Source organism: Oncorhynchus clarkii, chromosome 4 (genome assembly GCF_045791955.1).
Source record: "Oncorhynchus clarkii lewisi isolate Uvic-CL-2024 chromosome 4, UVic_Ocla_1.0, whole genome shotgun sequence".
Classification (NCBI taxonomy): Eukaryota; Metazoa; Chordata; class Actinopteri; order Salmoniformes; family Salmonidae; genus Oncorhynchus; species Oncorhynchus clarkii.
In genome coordinates, this window is record NC_092150.1 from 89,997,056 (window position 1) to 90,016,224 (window position 19,169).

The 19,169-nt window shown below is 43.0% G+C and overlaps 2 protein-coding genes across 3 annotated transcripts in view; one reads left to right on the forward strand and one right to left on the reverse strand.

Annotated features, from left to right (window-relative positions):
* Nucleotides 1–13,416, forward strand: part of LOC139407904 (eukaryotic translation initiation factor 2B, subunit 4 delta) — a 28,875-nt gene extending 15,459 nt beyond the window's left edge. The window contains exons 7-13 of the mRNA XM_071151779.1: nt 1,553–1,667; nt 2,383–2,459; nt 3,608–3,710; nt 3,905–4,032; nt 5,512–5,689; nt 7,305–7,485; nt 12,797–13,416. Coding sequence (XP_071007880.1) covers nt 1,553–1,667; nt 2,383–2,459; nt 3,608–3,710; nt 3,905–4,032; nt 5,512–5,689; nt 7,305–7,485; nt 12,797–12,996 — 982 coding nt within the window. The 3' untranslated portion in view covers nt 12,997–13,416. The remainder of the gene's footprint in view (nt 1–1,552; nt 1,668–2,382; nt 2,460–3,607; nt 3,711–3,904; nt 4,033–5,511; nt 5,690–7,304; nt 7,486–12,796) is intronic.
* A 560-nt stretch (nt 13,417–13,976) lies between these two features.
* LOC139407905 (all-trans retinoic acid-induced differentiation factor-like) lies at nt 13,977–18,840 on the reverse strand. Of its 2 annotated transcripts, none has more exons than XM_071151780.1 (7): nt 18,654–18,840; nt 17,187–17,329; nt 16,795–16,863; nt 16,629–16,700; nt 16,309–16,430; nt 16,029–16,129; nt 13,977–15,749 (listed from the first exon to the last, which is right to left on the reverse strand). In XM_071151780.1, the coding sequence occupies exons 1-7, from the start codon at nt 18,744–18,746 to the stop codon at nt 15,645–15,647; spliced, it is 705 nt and encodes a 234-aa protein (XP_071007881.1). In that variant the 5' UTR covers nt 18,747–18,840; the 3' UTR covers nt 13,977–15,644. The 2 variants fall into 2 exon arrangements, with proteins under 2 accessions (XP_071007881.1, XP_071007882.1); XM_071151781.1 differs by having other exon boundaries at nt 14,963–15,749; nt 18,693–18,825.
* Nucleotides 18,841–19,169: the final 329 nt, after the last annotated feature.

Consider the following 19,169-nt stretch of genomic DNA (forward strand, 5'->3'; position numbering starts at 1 on the left):
TAGGAACAGTGGGTTAACTGCCTGTTCAGGGGCAGAACGACGGATTTTGTACCTTGTCAGCTCGGGGATTCGATCTTGCAACCTTCCGGTTACTGGTCCAACGCTCTAACCACTAGGCTACGCTGCCGCCCCAAATGAATATCACTGAGTTAAGAAAATATTGGAATTAAATAGGCTAATGCAATTGAAGGTCTTTATCATATTGTTATTTACTGAAACTTCCAAAGACATCATCTAACCGTTTTAAATAATTTAAAGCAGTTTGTCGTGTGTGTTCAACTATACATTTCAGCAACGTTATGATCGGGACAGCCTTATCGCTCTGCTTTGAGACGAGCGTTGGGGGGGGGACGACGACGACTCATCTTGACAAATCGATCAATGTCCGATTTTGTGTTTTCACTGAATCTCCTTTTGGGATATTTGGTCACAATTAAAGCTGGGGAAATGTTAGCCGAGTTGCGTGTTCATGACGATAATATTTGGTCTAGTTTGCTCATCTAACTGTGTTTATCAGAACATTTAGCTAGCGTGTTATGTAGCTGGTATAACAGGTGGGTTATTTCTCTCTTCACTGGCGTAGTAGCTTCGGCTATATCATGACTGAAAGTCCTTGACTTCTGATAGTCAATCATTGTCATTTTTTGGTTTCACTAGAATGTCTTGTCTGTAAACAGTATTTGGTTATTTGATATCTGACTGGGCAAATAAATAAGTGTCCGTTCATCTATTTTGTTTTTCTAATATCTGATCAGGCACATTTAGCGGTGTGGTATGAATCAAGTGGATTATTGACTTTGAGGAAACTCAAACCCCCCGCGGAGGTTGTGAAATACGAACATGAGACTCGCACCCTTTTTAAAAAAAATATAGATGTTCTGCGCATATCATGAAACGTGAAACGGAGTTAGTTCCATGATAGGGCTTATGCCCAGCTGGTGTAACAGATAGGATTTTTAGGTCCGTCGTAGAGCACATTTTCCAATGTCGGACGGAGAGTTACGACTGGTGCAAACCAGAGGTATTTAGAGAGCGTTTTCTATGGCTCTGCCCAGGGACACTGTTCCCTTCTGAACCGTTCTCTCTTAGTTTTTAATGCTCTGGGATTGTTTTTACGTGATTTACAAACTGGGTGGTTTCGAGCCCTGAATGCTGATTTGGCTGACAGGAATGGTATATCAGACCATAACAGTGGTTGTAGTATGAGCGTGTTTTTGCCTCTTCATTTAAATACAATTATCCTGATGGATAAGATTGTCTTCTAGCTAAATGTCTGCACATGTATTGTAATTTCTATATAATACTGAGGTAAATCCGTCTCATATTGTCTAACCCTTTCTACTAAAAGTATTTCTGTGATCTGATTGGTGATAAATTGGTCTCGGCAAGTGGTTGTTTATTAATTTATTAATCTGTCTGTGATCTGATGGGTAAATTGTTTGGTTCTGTCTGTGATCTGGTGGGTAATTGTTTGGTTGTGTCTGTGATCTGGTGGGTAATTGTTTGGTTGTGTCTGTGATCTGGTGGGTAATTGTTTGGTTCTGTCTGTCAGCATTCCCTCTACAGTGATCCACCCCTCCATCGTGCGGTTGGGTCTGCAGTACTCCCAGGGTATCGTGGCGGGTTCCAACGCTCGCTCTGTGGCCCTGCTCCATGCCTTCAAACAGGTACAGTACGACTGACACCCCAGCTCTTAGTTAACCCCCTAGAGTCGATTGATGCGCCGGTGAGTAAATCTAAGTTGCATAACAAACAAATCCACATCAAAATTAGTCCGTTTCAGCAAGAGGTTGTTTATTTTTGTATTTTTTTGCATTGGATGTTTCTCAATCCGCCAGTGTCGCACGTTCACATCTGCGGTGTTGGTCAGACCAGGAGACGTCCCGAAAATCGGTCTTCTCACGAAAACGTCTGTAGTGTCCGAACTACAAACTATTACGACCATATTTTTCTTCTCTCTCTTAACTAATGGAATTATGATTCTGGCTTTGTGCCTACCCCCCCCCCCCCCCCCCCCAAAAAATGGGGTTAAATATGTGTAAAATGTGTATATCTCCTAGATATAGGACAGACTCTTCAACACCTTGTTTCTTATGGTAAATTTTTTGGGACTGGCCTTTCTCTGAATGTATTTCTATGGGGTATGGTGGTAAAGGCCAAATTCAATATTTTATTAAATAATTGTTAGATATATATATCATACTCACTGACATTGAAGTGTCTTACATTTCCCACATCCATCAGTCTCTTGAGAAATATTTGTTTTTGTTTTGGTGCTATGTATCCATACGACTATACCTGCGACTATACCTGCGACAATACCTACGATAATCCATACGACTGTACATACGACTATATCTACGACTATACCTCTTCCAACAGGTGATCAGGGACTACACTACTCCACCCAATGAAGAGCTGTCCAGGGATCTGGTCAACAAACTGAAGCCCTATATCAGGTACAGGATCCTCATAGCGCTTTCTGTGAAATACTATGTTTATACAGTGCATTCGGAAAAGGATCCAGACCCCTTAACATTTTCCCACATTTTGTTACATTACAGCCTTATTCTAAAATGGATCCCCCCTCATCAATCTACACACACAACCCCATAATGACAATATAAAAAACGTTTTTTTATCAATTTTTGCAAATGTATTACGAATATAAAAAAACAGATACCTTATTTACCTAAGTATTCAGACCCTTTACTGTGAGACTCGAACATGAGCTCAGGTACATCCTGTTTCCATTGATCATCCTTGAGATGTTTCTGCAACTTGATTGGAGTCCACCTGTGGTAAACTCAATTGATTGGACATGATTTGGAAAAGCACACAGCAGCATCATGTTGTGGGGATGTTTTTCAGCGACAGGGTCTGGAAGACTAGTCATTATCGGGGACAGATGAATGGAGCAAAGAGAGATCCTTGATGAAAACCTGCTCTAGAGCACTCAGGACCTCAGACTGGGGCGAAGGTTCACCTTCAAACAGGACAACGACCCTAAGCACACAGCCAAGACAACACAGGAGTGGTTTCGAGACAAGTCTCTGAATGTCCTTGAGTGTCCCAGACAGAACCCGGACTTGAACAAGATCAAACATCTCCGGAGAAACCTGAAAATATCTGTGCAGCGATGCTCCCCATCCAACCTGACAGAGCTTGAGAGGATCTGCAGATAAGAATGATAGAAACTCCCCAAATAGAGGTGTGCCAAGCTTGTAGCGTCAATACCCAAGAAGACTCGAGGCTGTAATCGCTGCCAAAGGTGCTTCAAGAAAGTACAGAGTAAAGGGTCTGGATATTTGTTTTTTTATTTGTCATTATGGGGTATTGTGATGTCATTATGGGGTATTGTGATGTCATTATGGGGTATTGTGATGTCATTATGGGGTATTGTGATGTCACTATGGGGTATTGTGTGTATATTGTGGGGGGGGGGGGCAATTTAATCCATTTTAGAATAAGGCTGTAACGTAACAATGTGGAAAAAGTCAAGGTGTCTGAATACTTGCTGAATGCATTGTATGTCACATCTTACTGTGGAACTAGCATCTTGTGAATCATGTCTCAGGGTTGAGCTTGTACCATGTTGTTGTTGCAGCTTTCTCAATCAATGTCGACCTCTGTCAGCGAGCATGGGCAACGCAATCAAGTACATCAAGAAAGAAATCTCCAATATTCCAAGTCAATGCAAAGAGGAGGAGGTAAATTCAGAATACAGTGTGTTAGTGGCCAGGTTGTGGTCAGAAAGATGTTTCACTCATCATATCCATATTACGTCTGGTCATTTTGTCTCTCTCCCCCCCGTATGGTAATTTTGTCTCCTCCCCCCCCCCATATGGTAATTTTGTCTTTCTCCCCCCCATATGGTAATTTTGGCTCTCTCCCCCCTCCATAGGCAAAGACCAAACTGCTGAAGTGTATAGACCGGTACATAGAGGAGAAGATAGTTCTGGCAGCCAAGGCCATCTCTAAATACGCTATAGAGAAGATCAGTGATGGAGATGTCATTCTAGTTTATGGATGGTAAGAAAACAAATAAGGACTTTTAATCAAGAGGTCTGAGCCTCTTAGGGCCGGTCACCTGGACACCGATTTAAGCCGAGTTAAATAGCATGGTCAATTGAGAATGTCCATTGAAATAGCTTTTCAGTCCAGGCCTATTCTTAATCTGTGTCTGGGAAACTGCTCCATGGTGTTAATGACTAAGTAGAAACCACTCCATGCTGTTAATGACTAAGTGGAATCCGCTCCATGGTGTTAATGACTAAGTAGAAACCACTCCATGGTGTTAATGACTAAGTAGAAACCACTCCATGGTGTTAATGACTAAGTAGAAACCACTCCATGGTGTTAATGACTAAGTGGAATCCGCTCCATGGTGTTAATGACTAAGTAGAAACCACTCCATGCTGTTAATGACTAAGTGGAATCCGCTCCATGGTGTTAATGACTAAGTAGAAACCCCTCCAAGGTGTTAATGACTAAGTAGAAACCCCTCCAAGGTGTTAATGACTAAGTAGAAACCACTCCAAGGTGTTAATGACTAAGTAGAAACCACTCCATGGTGTTAATTACTAAGTAGAAACCCCTCCAAGGTGTTAATGACTAAGTAGAAACCCCTCCAAGGTGTTAATGACTAAGTAGAAACCACTCCATGGTGTTAATTACTAAGTAGAAACCCCTCCAAGGTGTTAATGACTAAGTAGAAACCCCTCCAAGGTGTTAATGACTAAGTAGAAACCACTCCAAGGTGTTAATGACTAAGTAGAAACCACTCCATGGTGTTAATTACTAAGTAGAAACCCCTCCAAGGTGTTAATGACTAAGTAGCAACCCCTCCAAGGTGTTAAGGTGTTAATGACTAAGTGGAATCCGCTCCAAGGTGTTAATGACTAAGTGGAATCCGCTCCAAGGTGTTAATGACTAAGTAGAAACCACTCCACGGTGTTCATGTAAAAGTGTTGTACTGACAGTCACAGAGACCAGGGTTTGAGTCGCGGTTGGGATACACCCCAAATTCACGACATTACAATACATAACTGATCTCCCATCCTGTCTCCCACCTGTAAAGTCTATCCAATCCTCTCAACTCTACAGTAGTACCACCTTAGAGTATAGGACAGGGGTACTCAACTCTACAGTAGTACCACCTTAGAGTATAGGACAGGGGTACTCAACTCTACAGTAGTACCACCTTAGAGTATAGGACAGGGGTACTCAACTCTGACCCTACGAGGTCCGGAGCCTTCTGCTTTTCTGATCTACCTGATAATTAAATGCACACACCTGGTCTCCCAGGTCTAAATCAGTCCCTGATTAGAGGGGAACAATGGGGAAAAAAATGCAGTGGACCTGGCTTCGAGGTCCAGAGTTGAGTTTGAGGGGTTAGAGGTCGGTTGGGGCCTGCGTCCCTTCGCCCCCCTTATTAGCAGATCTGGCACCAGGCTAGGGGGTCAGTAAGGAACTCATCAGTTGTTGATGTCATATCCTGTCCTTCCGTAGCTCGTCCCTGGTGAACCACATCCTGTGCGAGGCGTTTGAGAAGAGCAGGAAGTTCCGCGTTATTGTGGTGGACAGCCGGCCTCGTCTGGAGGGAAGGGAGGCTCTGAGACGTCTCGTACAGAGAGGCATCAGCTGCACCTACGTCCTCATCTCTGCGCTCTCATACATACTACCTGAGGTAACCTAGTCCTCGTACATACTACCTGAGGTAACCTAGTCCTCGTACATACTACCTGAGGTAACCTAGTCCTCGTACATACTACCTGAGGTAACCTAGTCCTCGTACATACTACCTGAGGTAACCTAGTCCTCGTACATACTACCTGAGGTAACCTAGTCCTCGTACATACTACCTGAGGTAACCTAGTCCTCGTACATACTACCTGAGGTAACCTAGTCCTCATACATACTACCTGAGGTAACCTAGTCCGCATACATACTACCTGAGGTAACCTAGTCCTCGTACATACTACCTGAGGTAACCTAGTCCTCATACATACAGTGAGGCAAAAAAGTATTTAGTCAGCCACCAATTGTGCAAGTTCTCCCACTTAAAAAGATGAGAGAGGCCTGTAATTTTCATCATCGGTACACTTCAACTATGACAGACAAAATCTGAAAAAAATTCAGAAAATCATATTGTAGGATTTTTAATGAATTTATTTGCATTGCAAATTATGGTGGAAAATACGTGGAAAAAGTGAAAATGAAATACAGAAATATCGAATTTACATAAGTATTCACACCTCTTTGCTATGACACTTGACAATTTCAATTTCATTTGATCATCCTTGAGATGTCACTGATTGGAGTCCACCTGTGGCCAATTCAATTGTTTGGACATGATTTAGAAAGAAACACCTGTCTATGTAAGGTCCCACAGTTGACAGTGCATGTCAGAGCAGAAACTATATCATGAAGTTCAAGGACCTGTCCGTAGATATCCGAGAGAATTGTGATGAGGCATATATCTGGGGAAGGATATGAAACAATTTCTACAGTGTTGAAAGTTTCCCAGAGCACAGTGGTCTCTATCATTGGGAAATGGAAAAAATATGTAACTACCCAGACTAGAGCTGGATGTCTGACCAAACTGGGCAAGAAGGACCTTGGTCAGGGAGGTGACCAAGAACCCAATGACCAGTCTGACAAAACTACAGAGTTCCTTGGCTGAGATGGGAGAACCTGCCAGAAGGACAACAGTCTCTACCACACTTCACCAAGCTGGGCTTGATGAGAGAGTGGCCAGATGGAAGCCATGGGGTGTGAATACTTATGTAAATGATATATTTCTGCATTTAATTTTCAATAAATTTGCTACAATTTTCTAAACATGTTTTCACAGTCATTATGGGCGAGCTACAAAATCTGTTAAATCTGTTTAGAATTCCGTCTCTTTCTGAAGGCACTGTAGAATCGTGAGAATCGCAGTAAATATTGTATCGGCAAATAAGTATCGCAATAACATTGTCATCCCTGGCAGTAGCCAGCCCTACCACCTGATGTGGGCACAAAACAGTTTATTGCCTCCTAGAGGACTGGAGGTGTCATTGCACTGTGGAACTTTATCATTTAGGCACTTGTTGATTTATCGCGTCGTGGACCTCTTGTAGATAATCCAAAATTCCAGTGAATAGTTTAACCTTACAATGTTATTTTGGTTTAACTCTCTCACTCTTCCCTGTTATTTTAACTAACCTCCCCACAGCACATGTAACTAGCTGTATGTCCGTTTTATAAATGGTCTAATTTAACTAAAAAATTCCATCATTAAACTTGCCCCTTTCCCCCAGGTGTCGAAGGTGTTCCTGGGTGCCCATGCCCTGCTGGCTAATGGCTATGTGATGTCTCGTGTGGGCACATCTCAGATAGCTCTGGTGGCTAGGACCTTCAACGTGCCAGTTCTGGTCTGCTGTGAGACATACAAGTTCTGTGAGAGGGTGCAGACTGACTCCTTTGTCTCCAATGAGCTCGGTAAGGTGACAAGCATTCATTTAGCCTTCTTGAGTTTATTATTTAATAGGTAAGGCATGAGAACCTAAGGATTATGGTGCGATAACTCCCGACTGAGGGCTGCTCTGAGCCTAGGCCCGGGAAACTCCCTCTAAAAAGGACTGTTATCACACAATAATTCCCGAGTTCGTTGCTTTTATAAAACAGTTAGCCAAATTATTTATTAAAAAAAAAAAGATTAACCATATGTTTTCATTTAAAAACATGAACATTTTTAATGAGTAAATTTAGTTTTATTTCATCCTTCCACCAGATGATATAGTTTGTGCAAAAGCCAGTTGTTTGTTCTGATGTTCTAAAGTAGCTAGCCAAACAGGTTGGTCGTTAATTCTATTGGGATGGTTTGACCCAGTCGTTCATTCCACGTTGCTATGCTAAACAAATCGTTGGCATGTAAGCTTTATAGCAGAGGTACAAATAGGCAACAACCAGTTGATTGTCGGGTCAATAAGATGTTTATGGAGGATAGCTAGGCTAACGTTTTCTTCTCCTTTGCTAGCTAAAGTTAGCTAGCCATCTAAAGCTAACACACAATCACAACAAGCAGCTGCATTGACAGCCAAACTGTGCATTTCTAGTTTGTTTGACCTTTTTTGTTTCTATTGCCATTTCTTTGGATATATCCATTTATAATGATCCTAATAAATGAATTGGCCGGGCTCAGAGAAGCTGTCTGTCTCGTTCATATGCACGGTGGAAATCCAGAAGGAAAACAAACGGCAACACGTTGCACGGGTCAGACAGGCTTATTATTAACCCCTTCTGTACCAAACCAAATGTTAGGCAAGAAGGATGGGAAAATAAGTATTTTCTCCATGGAAGATTACTTTTCTGAATGCCTGGGCTGGGCTGCAGAACAGCGGATGAAGTCTGAATGCCTGGGCTGGGCTGCAGGACAGCGGATGAAGTCTGAATGCTTGGCTGGGCTGCAGAACAGCGGATGAAGTCTGAATGCTTGGCTGGGCTGCAGAACAGCGGATGAAGTCTGAATGCCTGGGCTGGGCTGCAGGACAGCGGATGAAGTCTGAATGCTTGGCTGGGCTGCAGAACAGCGGATGAAGTTTGAATGCCTGGGCTGGGCTGCAGGACAATGGATTACATTTATGAATGCTTGGCTGGGCTGTGGGACAGTTTCTGAATGCCTGGCTGGGCTGTGGGACAGTTTCTGAATGCCTGGCTGGGCCGTGGGACCGTTTCTGAATGCCTGGCTGGGCCGTGGGATAGTTTCTGAATGACTGGCTGGGCCGTGGGATAGTTTCTGAATGACTGGCTAGGCCGTGGGACAGTTTCTGAATGCCTGGCTGGGCCGTGGGATAGTTTCTGAATGCCTGGCTGGGCCGTGGGACAGTGGATTGATACTTGAAATGGAATTTTAGAATTTTGCATGGATTATCGTTAACAACTAATGGCCATTGACCAATCAGGATCCAAACTTAGCGTTTTCTAAGTTGAAGTAAAGACCTACAGTGTATATAGTTATCCTATTAGAGCTAATAGATGGATCTACAGTATGAAGCCACAATAATTCTGCTACCCAAGAATAGTAAAAGCCCCATTTGCTCTGCTATTTGAGCCAGTAATCAGCCTGTTACCAAAATGGTGTTTGACCAAATACAATGCAAATTGACAACAGACTTTCGGCACGCTTATAGGGAAGGATGTTCATGCACAGCACTTACACAAATGACTGATGATTGGCTGAGAGAAATGTATGATAAAAAGATTGGGGCTGTTTTATTAGACTTCAGTGCGGCTTTTGACATTATCGATCATAGTCTGCTGCTGGAAAAACGTATGTGTTATGGCTTTACACCCCCTGCTATAATGTGGATAAAGAGTTACTTGTCTAACAGAACACAGAGGGTGTTCTTTAGTGGAAGCTTCTCAAACATAATCCAAGTAGGAACAGGAATTCCCCAGGGCAGCTGTCTAGGCCCCTTACTTTTAAAATCTTTACTGCTTTACCTGCCACTGGCTCTGAGTAAAACCAGTGTGTCTATGTATGCGGATGATTCAACACCATACACGTCAGCTACTACAGCTACTGAAATGACTGCAACACTTAACAAAGAGTTGCAGTTAGTTTCAGAGTGGGTGGCAAGGAATAATTTAGTCATAAATATTTTTTTTAACTAAAAGCATTGTATTTGGGACAAATTATTCACTAAACCCTAAACCTAGACTAAATCTGTGTAGTAATTAAGCAAGTTGAGGTGACTAAACTGCTTGGAGTAACCCTGGATTGTAAACTGTCATGGTAAAAACATGTTAATGTAACAGTATCTAAGATGGGGTGAAGTCTGTCCATAATAAAGCGCTGCTCTGCCTTCTTAACAACACTATCAACAAGGCAGGTCCTACAGGCCTTAGTTTTGTCGCACCTGGACTACTGTTCAGTCGTGTGGTCAGGTGCCACAGAGGGACATCGGAAAATTACAATTGGCTCAGAACAGCGCAGCACGGCTGGCTCTTGGATGTACACAGAGAGCCAACATTAACAATATGCACGTCAATCTCTCCTGGCTCAAAGTAGAGGAGAGATTGACTTCATCACTACTTGTTTTTGTAAGAAGTGTTGATATCCTGAATGTACCGAGCTGTCTGTTTAAACTACTAGCACACAGCTCAGATACCCATGTATACCCCACAAGACATGCCACCAGAGGTCTCTTCACAATCCCCAAGTCCAGAACAGACTATGGGAGGTGAACAGTACTACATAGAGCCATGACCACATGGAACTCTATTCCACAGTACTACATAGAGCCATGACTACATGGAACTCTATTCCACAGTACTACATAGAGCCATGACCACATGGAACTCTATTCCACAGTACTACATAGAGCCATGACCACATGGAACTCTATTCCACAGTACTACATAGAGCCATGACTACATGGAACTCTATTCCACAGTACTACATAGAGCCATGACCACATGGAACTCTATTCCACAGTACTACATAGAGCCGTGACCACATGGAACTCTATTCCACAGTACTACATAGAGCCATGACCACATGGAACTCTATTCCATTCCACAGTACTACATAGAGCCATGACTACATGGAACTCTATTCCACAGTACTACATGGAGCCATGACTACATGGAACTCTATTCCATTCCACAGTACTACATAGAGCCATGACTACATGGAACTCTATTCCACAGTACTACATAGAGCCATGACCACATGGAACTCTATTCCATTCCACAGTACTACATAGAGCCATGACTACATGGAACTCTATTCCACAGTACTACATAGAGCCATGACCACATGGAACTCTATTCCACAGTACTACATAGAGCCGTGACCACATGGAACTCTATTCCACAGTACTACATAGAGCCATGACCACATGGAACTCTATTCCATTCCACAGTACTACATAGAGCCATGACTACATGGAACTCTATTCCACAGTACTACATGGAGCCATGACTACATGGAACTCTATTCCATTCCACAGTACTACATAGAGCCATGACTACATGGAACTCTATTCCACAGTACTACATAGAGCCATGACCACATGGAACTCTATTCCATTCCACAGTACTACATAGAGCCATGACTACATGGAACTCTATTCCACAGTACTACATAGAGCCATGACCACATGGAACTCTATTCCACAGTACTACATAGAGCCATGACCACATGGAACTCTATTCCACATCAAGTAACTGATGCAGCAGTAGAATTAGATTTAAATAACAGATAAAAATACACCTTATGGAACAGCGGGGACTGTGAAGAGACACACACATAGGTACAGACACATGATAATACACACACATACGTTGTATTGTATATATGTGGTAGTAGAGTAGTGGCCTGAAGGAACACACTAAATGTATTGGATAAAGTGTAATGTCATGTATTATTTTAAACTGTATCTAACTGCCTTAATGTTGCTGGACCCCAGGAAGAGTAGCTGCTGCCTTGGCAGGAACTAATGGGGATCCATAATAAACCCCAGGAAGAGTAGCTGCTGCCTTGACAGGAACTAATGGGGATCCATAATAAACCCCAGGAAAAGTAGCTGCTGCCTTGGCAGGAACTAATGGGGATCCATAATAAACCCCAGGAAGAGTAGCTGCTGCCTTGGCAGGAACTAATGGGGATCCATAATAAACCCCAGGAAGAGTAGCTGCTGCCTTGGCAGGAACTAATGGGGATCCATAATAAACCCCAGGAAGAGTAGCTGCTGCCTTGGCAGGAACTAATGGGGATCCATAATAAACCCCAGGAAGAGTAGCTGCTGCCTTGGCAGGAACTAATGGGGATCCATAATAAACTCCAGGAAGAGTAGCTGCTGCTTTGGCAGGAACTAATGGGGATCCATAATAAACCCCAGGAAGAGTAGCTGCTGCCTTGGCAGGAACTAATGGGGATCCATAATAAACCCCAGGAAGAGTAGCTGCTGCCTTGGCAGGAACTAATGGGGATCCATAATAAACCCCAGGAAGAGTAGCTGCTGCCTTGGCAGGAACTAATGGGGATCCATAATAAACCCCAGGAAGAGTAGCTGCTGCCTTGGCAGGAACTAATGGGGATCCATAATAAACCCCAGGAAGAGTAGCTGCTGCCTTGGCAGGAACTAATGGGGATCCATAATAAACCACAGGAAGAGTAGCTGCTGCCTTGGCAGGAACTAATGGGAATCCATAATAAACCCCAGGAAGAGTAGCTGCTGCCTTGGCAGAAACTAATGGGGATCCCTAATAAACCCCAGGAAGAGTAGCTGCAGCCTTGACAGGAACTAATGGGGATCCATAATAAACCCCAGGAAGAGTAGCTGCTGCCTTGGCAGGAACTAATGGGGATCCATAATAAACCCCAGGAAGAGTAGCTGCTGCCTTGGCAGGAACTAATGGGGATCTTTTAATAAACACAATAGAATGAAAGGTTTTAGTTGCTGAGTTTTGGGTCGTTTCCTTTCTACTTCCTGGTAACCTAGGTATGGATCTTGGTCATTGTTTTATTTAAACTCGGCAAGTCCGTTAAGAACAAATTCTTATTTACAATGAGGTAACCCGGATGGCGCTGGGACAATTGTGCGCCACCCTATGGGACTCCCAATCACGGCCGGTTGTGATACAGCCTGGAATCGAACCAGGGTCTGTAGTGACGCCTCTAGCGCTGAGATGTAACCTAGATAGGGATCTGTAATATAAACCTCGATAGACACAATTATCCAACTAATAGAAACATCAGTAGCAGTGCAACACTCACAAACCCTCCTTTCTTTCTTTCCCTTAGATGACCCCGATGACCTGATGGTGACCCGGAAGGGGAAGACCCAGCTGGAGAACTGGCAGGACGTCAGCTCCCTGGGTCTGCTGAACCTGGTCTACGACGTCACACCACCAGACTTTGTGGACCTGGTCATCACAGACCTGGGCATGATCCCCTGCACCTCAGTTCCTGTTGTTCTCAGGGTTAAAAACCTGGACCAGTAACAGGTGGAAGGGGAATGACGCAGGGGTCTGGCGTAGAGCCGCAGACTGATGATGCATCTGACTTGATGTGGTGTTCTATAAGAAGCACTTGTGTTTGAGAGTTGTAAGCTATGGGCACCCTATCCTCCTATATAGTGTAGGGTATTAGGTCATAGGATTCCAAATGGGGGTGTACACTTATGTTCCGACGACCATTCTAGAATGCATGGACCTACCAAATACATTTGTTTTTAATTGTTAGTAGCGTGCTAGTGTTGATATTGGCCTGGGTCTTTAGACTCTCACTTTGCTCAGCCTTTCTATGCTAGGCTATATCCACTGTTAACAGCTGGCCCCAAGAAAGACTACAGAAGTGTTCTACTCTGAGCAGGCATTCACACCTGTTTGGCATGTAATAAATGGCACATTATTTATTAAAAACAGAGTTTCCTGTGTGTTCTTTAGACAGGGTTGACGCTAGAGGATTTGGTCCGGATGGTGGTGGTGGTGGTGGGGGTAGAAGGTATAGGGAACAGGTCCCGTATCCACATGGCATCTCAGAGTAGGAGAGTTGACCTGGGATCTGTCCATACAATTGTATTCATTATGATCTTAATTAAAGACTAAACTGACCCTAGATCAGCACTCAAGACTGTGGATACGAGCTTGATCAAAGGAGAATCTCAACGGCAGAGAAGTGGCAATGAAAGTCCAAGATTTCTGTTTTGAACGTTTTCAATCAAACCGATTTAAGTTATTTCAAATAATGTTTGTTTGTTGTTGCTGTAGTTGTGTATCCCTAAATGCTGTATCCTCATTCAAACTACAGCAAAACATTTGAACTGTTCTGATTGAATTAGGTACTGCTGTGGCTTAAAACGCCTATTATGGAGTTTTAGTGTTAGTAAACCATGATTTGAATAGAGTGCCAATAATGCCATCAGTGTGTAATAGAATACATTGTTGGAGGAAGAGAACATTTAAAAAAAAATTATTTCACATTTTATTTAACCAGGTAGGCTAGTTGACAACAAGTTCTCATTAACAACTGCGACCTGGCCAAGATAAAGCAAAGCAGTTCGACATACAACAACACAGAGCTACACATGGAGTAAAACAAACATACAGTAGAAAAATAAGTCTACATACAATGTGAGCAAATGAGGTGAGATAATGGAGGTAAAGGCAGAAAAAAGGCCATGGTGGCGAAGTAAATACAATATAGCAAGTAAAACACTGGAATGGTTGATTTGCAGTGGAAAAATGTGCAGGTATAGATAGAAATAATGGGGTGCAAAGGAGCAAAATAAATACAGTAGGGGGAGAGGTAGTTGTTTGGGCTAAATTATAGATGGGCTATGTACAGGTGCAGTAATCTGTGAGCTGCTCTGACAGTTGGTGCTTAAAGCTAGTGAGGGAGATAAGTGTTTCCAGTTTCAGAGATTTTTGTAGTTTGTTCCAGTCATTGGCAGCAGTGAACTGGAAGGAGAGGCGGCCAAAGGAAGAATTGGTTTTGGGGGTGACCAGAGAGATATACCTGCTGGAGCGCGTGCTACAGGTGGGTGCTGCTATGGTTACCAGCGAGCAGCGATAAGGGGGAACTTTACCTAGCAGGGTCTTGTAGATGACCTGGAGCCAGTGGGTTTGGCGACGAGTATGAAGCGAGGGCCAGCCAACGAGAGAGTACAGGTCGCAGTGGTAGGTTGTGTATGGGGCTTTGGTGACAAAACGGATGGCACTGTGATAGACTGCATCCAATTTATCGAGTAGAGTGTTGGAGAATGTCTCCTTTAAAAACGTTTCTTTAGTGTTCCATAACGTTCTATCGCAGAGACGTTTTATTAGAGGGAGAGAAGTCAACACAACTAGTATTCAATGAATGGCTCGGAGGAAATTGGACAGATTGAGGTTTTTGGTCAGTACATAAGTCGTGTGCCGTTCAGAATGGCTCTTCAGGTCAAGAGACACACACAGCAAATCACTTGAGTCCGTGTATAACATCTGTCTTTAATCCAAGGTAAAAATACAAAAGGCAACCCATTTCAGTTAATAAACATATTGATCTGTAACCATGTATGAACAAGGCAACATTGGCGGTACTGTCTGCAAGCAACGTGTTTTGCTCATGTCTCTCTATAATGTGATTTATCAAATCGATTTCTTGTCAGTCCCCCCCCCCCCCCCCCCCCCCCCCCCCCAAAAAAATAACAATGATAATATTTTGTTGCTATAGCAATTTATATTGCACATTATAGCTCCTACTAGAATTGACTTATTCACATGCAAAGTAGATGACGAGCGTTAGTCTTAATGTATATTCCATTCATGGTTTATTTACTAAAAGTTACAGCTTATGTTGAACATAACGCCATGTTCATCGAGATAAATGGCTGCAAGCTGTACAACAATTGCAAAATGTGTGGCGATTACACACTGAGCATCAAAAACAGTCAATTCTGACAGCGTGCCTTTCAAAGATAAGTCTAAAAGCATGTCATATGGGCCTAGAGACCATCTCCTCAATCAACAGTCCACAGTCAGCACTATGACATTAACCCCTGAGACCATTTCAATCAACAGTCCACTCAGCATTTCCCCTGCTATTTCAGGTCAGTACCACTTGAAAATGTCCTAGGACTAGGCCTCAGACCAGGTGTTCGGGTACAACCTCAGACTGATATGGCCTTGCGTCTTTGGGTGACCCATAGCAGGATGGAGACCAGGGCCGTGGAGCCCGCTAGAGGCCCGAACACCTGGATTATAGGAAACTCTCCCTGCCAACAACACACAGACAACAACGATTTAATTTTGTGCATAGCAGTAATATTTTATTTTTGAAGGATTTCATATCACCATAGCAGTTATTCCTTTGGCAGTTCCTACTTGCGTTGTCTTCAACAATCAGTGACGGAATATCGATATTAATGAATGAGATATTTATATATATTTTTTGTGATGCAACTTATCGCCATTGTCCCAAAATAATAATAATACAAAATGTTGTAAGAATATTTTCCAATAAATGACAAGGAGGCTGTGTTGTCGTAACTGACCTCTCGAAGACACTTGTATCCACGGAAGGCATCCACGCAGCTACATTGAAAGAAGCCCGGACCATACGGTACACAGAGGGAGTTCTCGGGGCAGTTCAACGCTGTCCAAGCCAAGTTATGGGGAGAGAAGAAGCATATAAGATACTGTATAAACTGTCAGTTAAAAGACTGATGCCAGTTCACACTGTATATAGAATCACAGCTAAGGTGGGCACCCATTTATTTTTTATTTTTTTTAAATAGTTTCCCGGAAAACCGTAATGGTAAGTGACTGACTTACACAAATAACCAGTCTGGTTACAGATGTCTTTCTGTCCTTCACAAAAATGAGTTTCCCCTTTGACCTTCACCTTATCCCATGATGCATTGCCTCCTGGACAGACCAGGTTGGCAGGCAGAATCCTTACAGGTTGAAAGAAGAAAACAATACTAGATCCAGAAGAGACGAGCACCAGAGCTACTGAGGTGCTCAAGTCCCTGAGAGTACAGTACAGGAGAGATTTAGCAATGGTGTTATTGACAAAACATTGATGGACATGTAAAATGTGTATTATAAAAGTTACAGCTCAGTCATAATAAGTATTGTTATATTGTACTTACAGGTTAGCCAACTGGATAAAGCCTTCAAACAGCGAATCGTCCAGATTTACAATGGGGTTCAGTGAGAGATCTCTGCAAAGTCGAGAGAGAAATCAGAAGTTAACGCAGCACATAGTAGTAACACACTGGTAATGTATGTCAATGTGAACGGTCTGTTTCTCCATACATTGTTGTAGCGCTGAATGCATCTTGAAGGTCTTCCACACGGCTCAGGGAACAGTTTGATAGGTCCAACCTGAGGGAAACGTAAAGAGTGTGACTAATACATGTTGATAAGGGCACAGACAGTAAAACAAAACAAAAAACTATGACAGATACTGGCTACAAGACAAGTCATCAGTTGGTACATTTTCAAAATATATATATATATTTGACCTTTATTTATACTGGGTTTTCCTCATTGAGAGAACATCTCTTTTCCAATAGTTGTTGGACGTTACTAAATGTTATTACACAAAGTATTTGTCCTCTATGAGCAATTCAGTAGGACCGCCAGATTATCAACTGCAAAAGGTTTACAAAACAAATGCTTTTCAAAGCACAAAATCTAATTCCTACCCGATGACGTAGTCCGCATCCCTGATGTTCTCTTTTCTCAGCAGGCAGCAGCGGCCATCAATCAAACCCGCAGACGCGGAACAGAACTGGCTCACGGCCGTGCCGTTCTGGACCGCCCCGTTGCAGAGATGGCACAGGCCCACCTGTTGTTGTTGTTGTTGTTGTTGTGGACCACAAATACACAACACGGAGCTATTCACAACGCCTTTATCAACAAGACTGTAGCCTAGCAACAATAGCTTTCTACAACAAATGCTTCAGAAAAAAAATATATATTTTACAGGCAACTAGCGACACAATCTAATTGTATTTGTCACATACGCCGAATACAATGCAGTGAAATGTTTACTTACAAGCCCTTAACCAACAATGCAGTGCAATCTCAGTGAGTGTGTAGCATGCAGGCCAGCAGAAGACAGTTACAATGTAACAACGGCGAGTGTAGCCAAGTAGCGTAGCAGTTACAATGTAACAACGCCGAGTGTAGCCAAGTAGAGGTAGCAGTTACAATGTAACAACGTCGAGTGTAGCCAAGTAGCGTAGCAGTTACAATGTAACAACGCCGAGTGTAGCCAAGTAGCGTAGAAGTTACAATGTAACAATGCCGAGTGTAGCCAAGTAGAGGTAGCAGTTACAATGTAACAACGCCGAGTGTAGCCAAGTAGCGTAGCAGTTACAATGTAACAACGTCGAGTGTAGCCAAGTAGAGGTAGCAGTTACAATGTAACAACGCCGAGTGTAGCCAAGTAGCGTAGCAGTTACAATGTAACAACGGCTGAGTGTAGCCAAGTAGCGTAGCAGTTACAATGTAACAACGCTGAGTGTAGCCAAGTAGCGTAGCAGTTACAATGTAACAACGCTGAGTGTAGCCAAGTAGCGTAGCAGTTACAATGTAACAACGCCGAGTGTAGCCAAGTAGCGTAGCAGTTACAATGTAACAACGCTGAGTGTAGCCAAGTAGCGTAGCAGTTACAATGTAACAACGCTGAGTGTAGCCAAGTGTAGCAGTTACAATGTAACAACGCAGCCACAGTTACAATGTAACAACGCCGAGTGTAGCCAAGTAGCGTAGCAGTAGCCAAGTAGCGTAGCAGTTACAATGTAACAACGCCGAGTGTAGCCAAGTAGCGTAGCAGTTACAATGTAACAACGCTGAGTGTAGCCAAGTAGCGTAGCAGTTACAATGTAACAACGCCGAGTGTAGCCAAGTAGCGTAGCAGTTACAATGTAACAACGCTGAGTGTAGCCAAGTAGCGTAGCAGTTACAATGTAACAACGCAGTGTAGAAGCATAATTACAATGTAACACATCCGAGTGTATAAACAACGTAACAACTCTACTCTGAGTATAGAAGCAGTTACAATGTAACAACAACAACGAGTGTAGCCTAGCATCAGCAGTAACAATTTAACGGATCTGATATGACACCGAACAGCATTGCCTATAGACCAGAAGCAGACCCTTTACCTGTAACTCAGTCAGTTGATAACCACCAGAGAAACATACATGAATGAACAACAAGACCACTGCTGCATTCTGCTGGCCGTGTCCAGCGGTCATTTTCGACGGCGCAAGTCACATGACCGGAACGTATAGGCATGTGACTGTAAGCGAGTGAATCACGGCCGCGTCCCCGATAGTCCTCGTCTCCTTGCCTCGTTTCCTTTTCACCCTTGATTAGTCCTCGATTTGAACAGATTAAAAAAACACTATGGTAGAGTGATATAGTAAATGCCGTTCAGAAAGATCGTATATTTTTGCTTATAGATCTATTACTCTTTCTGTTCACATTAATGATCATTAAGAGACAGAGAATATAAAAGGAAACCAGAAGTATTTGAACGCAGACAGTGCATCGTGACCGTACAATTTGCGCAACATTTTTTGCATACCTAAAATGCAGCCTATAGATTGAAGATTTTGTATTTAACCTTTATCTAACTAGGCAAGTCAGTTAAGAACAAATTATTATTTAAAATGACG

Bases quoted from the DNA above. Each gene is read 5' to 3' on its own strand.
- LOC139407905 (XM_071151780.1), bottom strand. From the start codon at position 18,746: ATGACCGCTGGACACGGCCAGCAGAATGCAGCAGTGGTCTTGTTGTTC. The intron at 17,330-18,653 runs GTAAAGGGTCTG...CAACAACAACAG, and splicing joins ATCAACTGACTGAGTTACAG to GTGGGCCTGTGCCATCTCTG. The intron at 16,431-16,628 runs GTAAGTACAATA...TCAACCTGTAAG, and splicing joins TTTATCCAGTTGGCTAACCT to GATTCTGCCTGCCAACCTGG.